This window comes from Oncorhynchus mykiss, chromosome 18, assembly GCF_013265735.2.
Source record: "Oncorhynchus mykiss isolate Arlee chromosome 18, USDA_OmykA_1.1, whole genome shotgun sequence".
NCBI classification, from domain to species: Eukaryota; Metazoa; Chordata; class Actinopteri; order Salmoniformes; family Salmonidae; genus Oncorhynchus; species Oncorhynchus mykiss.
The window spans coordinates 11078042-11091792 of NC_048582.1; the positions used below are offsets into that span (position 1 = coordinate 11078042).

At 45.0% G+C, this 13751-nt stretch overlaps 1 protein-coding gene across 10 annotated transcripts in view; it reads left to right on the forward strand.

The window, feature by feature from the left end:
- LOC118941092 (microtubule-associated protein 2-like) overlaps positions 1–12588 on the forward strand; it is a 111948-nt gene extending 99360 nt beyond the window's left edge. For 9 of the 10 annotated variants that reach the window (XM_036951787.1, XM_036951785.1, XM_036951788.1 and 6 more), the window contains 4 exons: positions 8243–8335; positions 9749–9830; positions 10563–10675; positions 11188–12588. In XM_036951787.1, coding sequence (XP_036807682.1) covers positions 8243–8335; positions 9749–9830; positions 10563–10675; positions 11188–11403 — 504 coding nt within the window. In that variant the 3' untranslated portion in view covers positions 11404–12588. The remainder of the gene's footprint in view (positions 1–8242; positions 8336–9748; positions 9831–10562; positions 10676–11187) is intronic. The other variant, XM_036951791.1, reaches the window with a different exon arrangement.
- The last annotated feature ends 1163 nt before the right edge of the window (positions 12589–13751 follow it).

Here is a 13751-nt window from a genome sequence, read left to right on the forward strand (position 1 = left end):
TTTAGAATCTCTATTTAGGCAGCTATTTAGGATCTCTATTTAGAATCTTTATTTAGGCAGCATATTTAGAATCTCTATTTAGGCAGCATATTTAGAATCTCTATTTAGGCAGCATATTTAGAATCTCTATTTAGGCAGCATATTTAGAATCTCTATTTAGGCAGCAGTTTAGGAACTCTATTCAGAATCTCTATTTAGGCAGCATATTTAGAATCTCTATTTAGGCAGCATATTTAGAATCTCTATTTAGGCAGCAGTTTAGGAACTCTATTCAGAATCTCTATTTAGGCAGCATATTTAGAATCTCTATTTAGGCAGCATATTTAGAATCTCTATTTAGGCAGCAGTTTAGGAACTCTATTCAGAATCTCTATTTAGGCAGCATATTTAGAATCTCTATTTAGGCAGCATATTTAGAATCTCTATTTAGGCAGCATATTTAGAATCTCTATTTAGGCAGCAGTTTAGGAACTCTATTCAGAATCTCTATTTAGGCAGCATATTTAGAATCTCTATTTAGGCAGCATATTTAGAATCTCTATTTAGGCAGCATATTTAGGATCTCTATTTAGAATCTCTATTTAGGCAGCTATTTAGGATCTCTATTTAGAATCTCTATTTAGGCACCATATTTAGAATCTCTATTTAGGCAGCATATTTAGAATCTCTATTTAGGCAGCAGTTTAGGAACTCTATTCAGAATCTCTATTTAGGCAGCATATTTAGAATCTCTATTTAGGCAGCTATTTAGGATCTCTATTTAGAATCTCTATTTAGGCAGCTATTTAGGATCTCTATTTAGAATCTCTATTTAGGCAGCATATTTAGAATCTCTATTTAGGCAGCATATTTAGAATCTCTATTTAGGCAGCATATTTAGAATCTCTATTTAGGCAGCATATTTAGAATCTCTATTTAGGCAGCATATTTAGAATCTCTATTTAGGCAGCATATTTAGAATCTCTATTTAGGCAGCATATTTAGAATCTCTATTTAGGCAGCATATTTAGAATCTCTATTTAGGCAGCATATTTAGAATCTCTATTTAGGCAGCATATTTAGAATCTCTGGTGCTTTGTCATTGACTGACCTTGTAAAGATGGTCATGTTTTAGCAGCTTTAGAATCTGCAAAACGAATTAGATGAAAAGCCCAGGTGTGTGTGTGTGTATGTATTGTGTGTATGTATTTATGTGTGTGTTTGACTGTGTGTATTCCCACTTGTGTGAGTGTATTTATATGCGTGTTTGACTGTGTGTATTCCCACTTGTGTGAGTGTATTTATATGCGTGTTTGACTGTGTGTATTCCCACTTGTGTTTGTCTGCGTTTAATTGGCACAGGTGTGTGTCCTCAGGTGACAGGAGAATCCAGGTCAGAGTCTGGTTGATGAAATACTAGGTTTGTAGGCCAGGGTTCTCCTTTCCAGAGACGTACCAGCTTGTGTTCATTCATTGGCTAACGTCTCATTCCAACCACGTCTCTTGTGATCGCTACACGGTATAGGTCTTGCCAGTCCTGTATTTCAGATAAGTGTTTGCACCTTAAATAAAACAAATAAAACATTGGAAATGATGACCTTATGCGCTGCATGACCCTTAAGAACAGCCTCAACTCAATATTGGGAAGGTGTTCTTTATGTTTTGTACTCTGTGTATATGTCGCGGCATGGATTCTACAAGTATACAAGTGTATGTACTAATGTCAATGCGAGTACCGGGTGGCAGATAGCCTAGCGGTTAAGAGTACCGGGCGGCAGATAGCCTAGCGGTTAAGAGTACCGGGTGGCAGATAGCCTAGCGGTTAAGAGTACCGGGCAGGCAGATAGCCTAGCGGTTAAGAGTACCGGGCGGCAGATAGCCTAGCGGTTAAGAGTACCGGGCGGCAGATAGCCTAGCGGTTAAGAGTACCGGGCGGCAGATAGCCTAGCGGTTAAGAGTACCGGGCGGCAGATAGCCTAGCGGTTAAGAGTACCGGGCGGCAGATAGCCTAGCGGTTAAGAGTACCGGGCGGCAGATAGCCTAGCGGTTAAGAGTACCGGGTGGCAGATAGCCTAGCGGTTAAGAGTACCGGGCGGCAGATAGCCTAGCGGTTAAGAGTACCGGGTGGCAGATAGCCTAGCGGTTAAGAGTACCGGGTGGCAGATAGCCTAGCGGTTAAGAGCGTTGGGCCAGTAACTGAAAGGTTGCTGGTTCGTATCCCTAGAGCCAACTAGGTAAAACATTGGTCTATGTGCTCTTGAGCAAGGCATTTAACCTTTTTTGCTCATGTAAGTCGCTCTGGAAAAGAGCGTCTGTTAAATGACAATAAAATCGATACAAATAAATCAAAAATTACACATTGAGCTTTTCACACATCTTATAAAGAGGCATATACAGTTTTTTGTTGGTTTTTAGATTGAGATTTTAAACCAGAAGGTGGACTTGTTTCAGTGTGGATCCAAGGATAATCATTCCTGCCTTGATTTTCCTCTCTTTTATCTGGGTTTTCTCAACCCTTTCTCTCAGGTGGTCCCCGGTCCATTGTCTTACCTCTGGTTTCATTGGTACTGTGTATTTCTCTAATTGATCTTTTTATTTTTTTATTTTATTTCACCTCTATTTAACCAGGTAGGCTAGTTGAGAACAAGTTCTCATTTGCAACTGCGACCTGGCCAAGATAAGGCATAGCAGTGTGAACAGACAACACAGAGTTACACATGGAGTAAACAATTAACAAGTCAATAACACAGTAGAAAAAAGGGGAGTCTATATATACATTGTGTGCAAAAGGCATGAGAAGGTAGGCAAATAATTACAATTATGCAGATTAACACTGGAGTGATAAATGATCAGATGGTTATGTACAGGTAGAGATTGGTGTGCAAAAGAGCAGAAAAATAAAAATAAATAAATAAAAACAGTATGGGGATGAGGTAGGTGAAAATGGGTGGGCTATTTACCAATAGACTATGTACAGCTGCAGCGATCGGTTAGCTGCTCGGATAGCAGATGTTTGAAGTTGGTGAGGGAGATAAAAGTCTCCAACTTCAGCGATTTTTGCAATTCGTTCCAGTCACAGGCAGCAGAGAACTGGAACGAAAGGCGGCCAAATGAGGTGTTGGCTTTAGGGATGATCAGTGAGATACACCTGCTGGAGCGCGTGCTACGGATGGGTGTTGCCATCGTAACCAGTGAACTGAGATAAGGCGGAGCTTTACCTAGCATGGACTTGTAGATGACCTGGAGCCAGTGGGTCTGGCGACGAATATGTAGCGAGGGCCAGCCGACTAGAGCATACAAGTCGCAGTGGTGGGTGGTATAAGGTGCTTTAGTGACAAAACGGATGGCACTGTGATAAACTGCATCCAGTTTGCTGAGTAGAGTGTTGGAAGCAATTTTGTAGATGACGTCGCCGAAGTCGAGGATCGGTAGGATAGTCAGTTTTACTAGGGTAAGTTTGGCGGCGTGAGTGAAGGAGGCTTTGTTGCGGAATAGAAAGCCGACTCTTGATTTGATTTTCGATTGGAGATGTTTGATATGGGTCTGGAAGGAGAGTTTAGAGTCTAGCCAGACACCTAGGTACTTATAGATGTCCACATATTCAAGGTCGGAACCATCCAGGGTGGTGATGCTGGTCAGGCGTGCGGGTGCAGGCAGCGAACGGTTGAAAAGCATGCATTTGGTTTTACTAGCGTTTAAGAGCAGTTGGAGGCCACGGAAGGAGTGCTGTATGGCATTGAAGCTCGTTTGAAGGTTAGATAGCACAGTGTCCAAGGACGGGCCGGAAGTATATAGAATGGTGTCGTCTGCGTAGAGGTGGATCAGGGAATCGCCCGCAGCATGAGAAACATCATTGATATATACAGAGAAAAGAGTCGGCCCGAGAATTGAACCCTGTGGCACCCCCATAGAGACTGCCAGAGGACCGGACAGCATGCCCTCCGATTTGACACACTGAACTCTGTCTGCAAAGTAATTGGTAAACCAGGCAAGGCAGTCATCCGAAAAACCGAGGCTACTGAGTCTGCCGATAAGAATACGGTGATTGACAGAGTCGAAAGCCTTGGCAAGGTCTATGAAGACGGCTGCACAGTACTGTCTTTTATCGATGGCGGTTATGATATCGTTTAGTACCTTGAGCGTGGCTGAGGTACACCCGTGACCGGCTCGGAAACCAGATTGCACAGCGGAGAAGGTACGGTGGGATTCAAGATGGTCAGTGACCTGTTTGTTGACTTGGCTTTCGAAGACCTTAGATAGGCAGGGCAGGATGGATATAGGTCTGTAACAGTTTGGGTCCAGGGTGTCGCCCCCTTTGAAGAGGGGGATGACTGCGGCAGCTTTCCAATCCTTGGGGATCTCAGACGATATGAAAGAGAGGTTGAACAGGCTGGTAATAGGGGTTGCGACAATGGCGGCGGATAGTTTCAGGAATAGAGGGTCCAGATTGTCCAGCCCAGCTGATTTGTACGGGTCCAGGTTTTGCAGCTCTTTCAGGACATCTGCTATCTGGATTTGGGTAAAGGAGAACCTGGAGAGGCTTGGGCGAGTAGCTGCGGGGGGGGGGGAGCTGTTGTCCGAGGTTGGAGTAGCCAGGCGGAAGGCATGGCCAGCCGTTGAGAAATGCTTGTTGAAGTTTTCGATAATCATGGATTTATCGGTGGTGACCATGTTACCTAGTCTCAGTGCAGTGGGCAGCTGGGAGGAGGTGCTCTTGTTCTCCATGGACTTCACAGTGTCCCAGAACTTTTTGGAGTTGGAGCTACAGGATGCAAACTTCTGCCTGAAGAAGTTGGCTTTAGCTTTCCTGACTGACTGTGTGTATTGGTTCCTGACTTCCCTGAACAGTTGCATATCGCGGGGACTATTCGATGTTAGCGCAGTCCGCCACAGGATGTTTTTGTGCTGGTCGAGGGCAGTCAGGTCTGGAGTGAACCAGGGGCTATATCTGTTCTTAGTTCTGCATTTTTTGAACGGAGCATGCTTATCTAAAATGGTGAGGAAGTTACTTTTAAAGAAAGACCAGGCATCCTCAACTGACGGGATGAGGTCAATGTCCTTCCAGGATACCCGGGCCAGGTCGATTAGAAAGGCCTGCTCACAGAAGTGTTTTAGGGAGCGTTTGACAGTGATGAGGGGTGGTCGTTTGACTGCGGCTCCGTAGCGGATACAGGCAATGAGGCAGTGATCGCTGAGATCCTGGTTGTAGACAGCGGAGGTGTATTTGGAGGGCCAGTTGGTCAGGATGACGTCAATGAGGGTGCCCTTGTTTACAGAGTTAGGGTTGTACCTGGTGGGTTCCTTGATGATTTGAGTGAGATTGAGGGCATCTAGCTTAGATTGTAGGACTGCCGGGGTGTTAAGCATATCCCAGTTTAGGTCACCTAACAGAACAAACTCTGAAGCTAGATGGGGGGCGATCAATTCACAAATGGTGTCCAGGGCACAGCTGGGAGCTGAGGGGGGTCGGTAGCAGGCGGCAACAGTGAGAGACTTATTTCTGGAGAGAGTAATTTTCAAAATTAGTAGTTCAAACTGTTTGGGTATGGACCTGGAGAGTATGACATTACTTTGCAGGCTATCTCTGCAGTAGACTGCAACTCCTCCCCCTTTGGCAGTTCTATCTTGACGGAAGATGTTATAGTTGGGTATGGAAATCTCAGAATTTTTGGTGGCCTTCCTGAGCCAGGATTCAGACACGGCAAGGACATCAGGGTTAGCAGAGTGTGCTAGAGCAGTGAGTAAGACACACTTAGGGAGGAGGCTTCTGATGTTGACATGCATGAAACCAAGGCTTTTTCGATCACAGAAGTCAACAAATGAGGGTGCCTGGGGACATGCAGGGCCTGGGTTTACCTCCACATCACCCGCGGAACAGAGAAGGAGTAGTATGAGGGTGCGGCTGAAGGCTATCAAAACTGGTCGCCTAGGGCGTTGGGGACAGAGAATAAGAGGAGCAGGTTTCTGGGCATGGTAGAATATATTCAGGGCATAATGCGCAAACAGGGGTATGGTGGGGTGCGGGTACAGCGGAGGTAAGCCCAGGCACTGGGTGATGATGAGAGAGGTTGTATCTCTGGACATGCTGGTTGTAATGGGTGAGGTCACCGCATGTGTGGGGGGTGGGACAAAGGAGGTATCAGGGGTATAAAGAGTGGAACTAGGGGCTCCATTGTAAACTAAAACAATGATAACTAACCTGCACAACAGTATACAAGGCATATTGACATTTGAGAGAGACATATAGCAAGGCATACAGTAATCACAGGTGTTGAATTGGGAGAGCTAGCTAAAACAGTAGGTGAGACAACAACAGCTAATCAGCTAGCACAACAACAGCAGGTAGAATGGCGATAGATTAGGCAGAGAGGGTCGGATTAACTACACACAGAGCCTAAGTGCGGCTGGGGCCGACAGATAAAACATAAACAAGCAGAATGGATTACCGTGAATTAATGGACAGTCCAGCCTGCATCAGCTATGTAGCCAAGTGATCAGTGTCCAAGGGGCAGCGGTGGATGGGGCAGGGAAGCTGGACTGGCGAGTGTTATCCAGGTTAGAAAACTAACAATGACTAAATAGCTTGTAGCCAGTTAGCTGGTTAGCTTCTGAAGGTTCTTGAGTGTGTTCTAAAAATGTAAAGATAATAGCGGTTCCGTATCACATTGGGTGAGGCAGGTTACCGGAAGGTATAAACAAATTAAAAATCGAAAAGGGATAGAAAGTAAATATGGGTTCAGTGAGTGTTTGGGACGCGGCGATTCAGATGGTTAGCAGGCCTGTGCTAACAAGCTAACAGTTAGTAGACGGTGCTAAACACGGTAGCAGTTAGCGGACCGGGCTAAACAAGCTAGCAGTTAGCAGGCCGAATTTGCAAGCAAGGAGATAGCAAGGGCTAGAGAGTTAGCCTTTGGGGACGTCGCGATGGGGGGAGTCTGTTTATTCCTCTTCATGCGGTGACATCAATGGACCGGTCGTGGGTCTGGATATTGTAGCCCAGGAGCTCAAAATGTTCCGTTTGCGATGGGAATCCGGGGGTGAAAAATAAAATAAAAGATAGGTCCGTTATGCTCTGGTTAGAGTCGCGTTGTTCGAACTGGCGAGAGCTTTCCGAGCTAAAGGTTAGCTGATGACCGGTTAGCTGACCGGTTAGCTGAAGACCGCTAGCAATGTTTTGCTGAAGCTGGTAGTTAGTTGGCTAGCTTCAGTTGAGGGGTTCCAGATCCGAAGTAAATATAAATACTTTAGGAAAAAAGCTACGTTGGGTGAGGCGGGTTGCAGGAGAGTATTTAGAAGAAGTTGAGGTTCAGCAAAAAGTTTTAAAGATATGTGAAGAAAAAAACGAAAACGAAACGAAAACAAACGATATATACAAGGAACACGACAACACGTCCTACTGCTACGCCATCTTGGAAGAACAGGAACATCTGTTAGTCTGTATTAAGTGTGTGCTTCATGTACCATGGTAATTCTCTTCAAAACAGGGTACAGAATAGTAGCAGAGTAGCAGGATGATGTCAAAACGACAACGTTTTGATGTCCCATGTTCCTATTATATTATATCTATCTCCTCCAACTATGTCCTGCTACTATCTCCTCCAACTATGTCCTCCAACTATGTCCTCCTACTATGTCCTGCTACTATGTCCTGCTACTATGTCCTCCAACTATGTCCTGCTACTATCTCCTCCAACTATGTCCTGCTACTATGTCCTCCAAGGATGTCCTCCTACTATGTCCTCCAACTATGTCCTGCTACTATGTCCTCCAACTATGTCCTCCAACTATGTCCTCCTACTATGTCCTCCAACTATCTCCTCCTACTATCTCCTCCTACAATGTCCTCCAACTATCTCCTCCTACTATGTCCTCCAATTATGTCCTACAACTATCTCCTCCAACTATCTCCTCCAACTATGTCCTCCAACTATCTCTTCCTACTATGTCCTCCAACTATGCCATTGGAGAATGAATGAAGGAATGAATTGATGGGATGAATGGTTTAATTAATGGTTGGGTGGGTTAATGAATGAATTAATTAATTAATTGATGGGTTAATGAACGAATTAATGAATTAATGAATCGATGGATTCATTAATTAATTAATGTATGTATATATGGATGGATGGATGAATGAATGGGTGAATGAATAACTGACTGAATGGGCTTGCGAGCTAGTGAATAAACCACAGAATGAACTAATTGTAATAAACAGAGGAATGAATGTCTGAGTGTTACAGAGTATGGATGCTGTCGTCCTCAGGTCTTCATTCCAAGTGTTAAACTGGACTTTAGCCATGTCCAATCTAAGTGTGGCTCCCTGGACAAAATCCAGTACGCACCCACCGGGGGAAACGTGAGTGTCTCAACACAGTGTGTCTACACACCCTGCTCTATCCAACCTCTCACTCACTAACCAACACAGTGTGTCTACACACCCTGCTCTAACCAACCTCTCACTCACTAACCAACAGGCATGGAGGATAGTGAATCGTGGTATCACTGTGACAGTGTTTTCTATTGTTTTGCTTTGCGTCTTGATTAATGAAGACATGGCGATTTGGATTTTTAATCATATTCCTTACTCAGTTTTCAGTTTAGTCTTGGCACAAAGCACAGCTACCTAACCTCGTAGTGGTTTTCAGTACAGTACCCTGGCTGTGCATACAGGGTCATCAAAAACAATCCTAAAATAGTATTTTAACACAGTCCTTTAAATAGTCTTTTAACATAGTCATTTACCATAGAGTTTCAACTGTATGTATCCTGTCACACCAGACAGAGACGTCACTCAAAGGACACCTGGCCCACCCACCTATTGTTCATCTAGCATCATGGACTGAATCAAAATAAACACTGAAGATCCATTAAAACACCTGTTCTCTGACTTGTCACTTAGGACGGGTGTTCTCTGTGATGTAATCAATAGCCACATTCCAGAAGGTCTGCAAAGCTGACATCTACCCAGGCGTAGTGAAATATGGTTCTGACTGCTTTGCAGATTGTCTGGAACACGGCCAATGTGTTTAGTGCTTGTTGTTGTGTTAGTGTCTGCTTTGATGTTCTATATTGATTGGTTTATTGTGGTAGATTGACTGGTTTCAGTTGATTGTGTGATGTCAGTGTTGTCTTGGGTGATGTCAGTGTCGTTTTGTGTGATGTCAGTGTCGTCTTGTGTGATGTCAGTGGTGTCTTGTGTGATGTCAGTGTCGTATTGTGTGATGTCAGTGTCGTCTTGTGTGATGTCAGTGTCGTCTTGTGTGATGTCAGTGTCATATTGTGTGATGTCAGTGTAGTCTTGTGTGATGTCAGTGTCGTCTTGTGTGATGTCAGTGTCGTCTTGTGTGATGTCAGTGTCATATTGTGTGATGTCAGTGATGTCTTGTGTGATGTCAGTGTCGTATTGTGTGATGTCAGTGTCATATTGTGTGATGTCAGTGTCATATTGTGTGATGTCAGTGATGTCTTGTGTGATGTCTACCAACTGTCTCTATTGAGTGAGGTGGTTTACAGTGGTTTTGTAGTGATCGCTATTCTTCAGGCAGTTTGTTTCACAGATTGATGATGTCATTAACCTGTTGAGTGCTACTTTCTGTTCTTCCTTAAATGTATGCATTTTTATTAATGATTTTTCAGTGAAGATAATTAGAATAATTATGGTAAATTCCGCATCATTTCAAGGTATTGTCCTACAGCCCTTCAGATCTAAAATGTGGCAGTCCCTTCCCTCAGTGCAGTATAAGACAGTGTCTGAATGCGCCTCTCGCAGGTCCACATTACCACCAAGAAGATAGACCTGAGCCACATCACCTCCAAATGTGGATCAATGTCCAACATCCGTCACCGACCAGGTAATCAGCACTTTTTTAGTTGATTCATTAATATTGAGTGATTATTTAATAGAGAGAGTATTCCAATCTTTTGGATGAACAGGGCATAAGAACAATACATTTCTAGTTACCCTTTCATATATTACATGTTTATGCTTTACCTCAGACAAGTCACTAACTGTAGTTTAATTAGCAATGGAATATTAATCCTACAGGCATTTTGTCCTGTGTAGTTACATAGTTCAACTATTGCTTCTGTTTATATGAGTATTGATTCATTCATATCCTTTACTTCTCCTCTCTTCTTCTCTTCTTCTCCTCTCTCTTCTCCTCTCTCCTCTCTTCTACCCCTCTCCTCTCTCCTCTCTTCTTCTCTTCTTCTCCTCTCTCTTCACCTCTCTCCTCTCTTCTTCTCTTCTTCTCCTCTCTCTTCTCCTCTCCTCTCTTCTTCTCTTCTTCTCCTCTCTCTTCTCCTCTCTTCTCTCTTCTTCTCTTCTTCTCCTCTCTCTTCTCCTCTCTCATCTCTTCTACTCCTCTCCTCTCTCCTCTCTTCTTCTCTTCTTCTCCTCTCTCTTCACCTCTCTCCTCTCTTATTCTCTTCTTCTCCTCTCTCTTCTCCTCTCTCCTCTCTTCTTCTCCTCTCTCCTCCTCTATTCTCCTCGCTTCCTTCTCTTCTCTTCTTCTCCTCTCCCATGTTCTCTTCCTCTCCTCTCTCCTCCTCTTCTCTCTCCTTCCTCTCTACATCTCCTACAGGGGGTGGTAACGTGCGCATTGAGAGTGTGAAGCTGGACTTCAAGGACAAGGCCGAGGCCAAAGTGGGCTCACTGGCCAACGCCAGTCACACCCCCGGGGGAGGACAAATCATGGTGAGACAGTCTACAGTAAAAGGACAGTACAGGGTCATGTTCATTAGGCACCAAACAGAAGAAAACGGACTGAAACAGGGAGGGACTACCTGGACTTTTCCAATAAGGAACCCTCAATTTCGTTTTCGATTGCGAAACGTTTTAAAACATGTTCAGTTGCATGCCCTAATGGACACGACCTACAGTAGGTTTACATAGATGGCTTAGTAGTTTAGAGCATGGTGCTGGCAACAGCAGGGTTGTGGGTTTGATTCCAACATGTTCAGTTGCGTGCCCTAATGGACACGACCTAGGTTTACATAGATGGCTTAGTAGTTTAGAGCATGGTGCTGGCAACAGCAGGGTTGTGGGTTTGATTCCAACATGTTCACTTGCGTGCCCTAATGGACACGACCTAGGTTTACATAGATGGCTTAGTAGTTTAGAGCATGGTGCTGGCAACAGCAGGGTTGTGGGTTTGATTCCAACATGGGCCATGGTTAACCCCCCCTCTCTCTCTGTCTCTTTCTCAGATCGAGAGCCACAAGCTGACGTTCCGTGACACGGCCAAGGCTCGCGTGGACCACGGGGCAGACGTTATCACCCTGTCCCCAGGTGGCACCGGGGGTACATCCCCCCACCGTCTCAGCAACGTGTCTTCCACGGGTAGCCTCAACCTCCTGGACTGCCCCCAGCTGTCCACACTGGCCCAGGACGTCACCATGGCCCTGGCCAAGCAAGGCTTATGAGCATCCTGCCTCCATCGCCCCCTGGTTCCCGGTCCTCCATCGCCCCCTGGTTCCTGGTCCTCCATCTCCGCCTGGTTCCTGGTCCTCCATCTCCCCCTGGTACCTGGTCCTCCATCTCTCCCTGGTTCCTGGTCCTCCATCTCCCCCTGGTTCCTGGTCCTCCATCGCCCCTCGGACCTCCTGGATCCCTTGGACCTGGTCTTAACATCCCCCCTTCAACATTTCTCCGTCGGCCCTCCACTGCAACAACCCTTCGCCGTTGTCCCCCAAGATAAGAAACCAGATGACTCAGAGTATCAGAGTCCATCTTCCATCATTCCACTCCCCCTCTCGCTCCTCCATAGGAAAACATGCTATTTAAACTACCACCACCAGGGGGATTTTAATGACTGACTCTAGGATGTTTGTTCTTCTTCTTTCTGTTCTAAGGGATGTGCTCGACTCTGCTAGGGTGTGTTGTGTTGTTCTTTTGGCTTCTTTTCATTACATGTTGAACTTTCTTTGGGACATTACTGTAGATGACCAGTGTGCTAGCTAGGCATTGAAACAGGTACAGGGATAGTGTTGATAGGGTATTATCGGTTATCAAAGACTTTACAGTGATTCTTATTGTGTGGCAATGATCTCAAAGACATTCCATTTGGCCTAGGATATTAAGCGGTCCAGCCTGGTTTCATTCCCAACATACACTATATATACAAAAGTATGTGGACACCCCTTCAAGTTAGTGGATTCGGCTATTTCAGCCACACCCGTTGCTGACAGGTGTATAAAATTTAGCACACAGCCATGCAATCTCCATAGACAAACATTGGCAGTAGAATTGCCTTACTGAAGAGCTTAGTGGCTTATAACATGGCACCATCATAGGATGCCACCTTTCCAACAAGTCAGTTTTTCACATTTCTGCCCTGCCAGAGCTGCCCCGGGCAATTGTAAGCGCTGTTATTGTAAAGTGGAAACGTCTAGGAGCAACAACGTCTCAGCTGCGAAGTGGTAGACCACACAAGCGCACAGAACGGGACCACCAAGTGTTGAAGAGCGTAGTGTGTAAACATCTGTCTGTCCTCGGTTGCAACACTCACTACTGAGTTCCAAACTTTCTCAAGGAGCAACATCAGCACAAGAACTGTTCGTCGGGGGCTTCATGAAATGGGTTTCCATGGCCGAGCAACCGCACACAAGCCTACGATCACCATGCACAATGCCAAGAGTCTGCTGGAGTGGTGTAATGCTCGCTGCCATTGGACTCTGGAGCAGTGGAAATACGTTCTCTGGAGTGATGAATCATGCTTCACCATCTGGCAGTCCAACGGGAGTATCTGGGTTTGGCAGATGCCAGGAGAATGCTACCTTCCCCAATGCATAGTGCCAGCTGTAAAGTTTGGTGGAGGAGGAATAATGGTCTGGGGCTGTTTTTCATGGTTCGGGCTAGGCCCCTTAGGTTCAGTGAAGGGAAATCATAACACTACAGCATACAATGACATTCTTGACGATTCTGTGTCCAACTTTGTGGCAACAGTTTGGGGAAGTCCCTTTCCCGTTTCAGCATGACAATGCCCCTGTGCACAAAGCCAGGTCCATACAGAAATAGTTTGTTGAGATCGGTGTGGAAGAACTTGACTGGTTTGCACAGAGCCCTGACTTCAACCCCCATCGAACACCTTTGGGATGAATTGGAACGCCAACTGCGAACCAGGCCTAATCACCCAACATCAGTGCCCAGCCTCACTAATGCTCGTGGCTGAATGGAAGAAAGTCCTCGCAGCAATGTACCAACATCTAGTGGAAAGCCTTCTCAGAAGAGTGGATGGCTGTTATAGCGGCAAAGGGGGGACCAAATCTAGATTTGGGTATGTCATTTTATGTGAACATTTAAAAAAAGAGGTTAATGCCCATGATTTTGGAATGAGATGTTTGATGAGCAGCTGTCCACATACTTTTGATCATGCAGTGTATCTGATCCAGTATCCCAGGTCCTGTATGTGTCTCGTAGACAGGAGGCTGTTACGTTTGTGAACAACAATTAATCTACAACACAACACAATTCAATACAATGCAACATGTTACAACTGTAACGGTAAGAAATAGCTGTTCAGACAAGCTTGTTTCAATTCATTGGCAGACAATGGGATGTTTACTATTAGAATTGATTTTGTTTTAGTCATGTGACTATATGACTTCATGATGTAATTTGCTGAATTATTGGACAAAATGTGGTTTTGTTGAGTTTGTTTTATCTCATTAATAGTGCAAATGGTAGTGTTGATGTCACGGTGGCTGAACTAGATTGGCACATGCTGTCATGTCAAGTTACAATGCTATAAAACCCTCGCTTTCCAATAGAC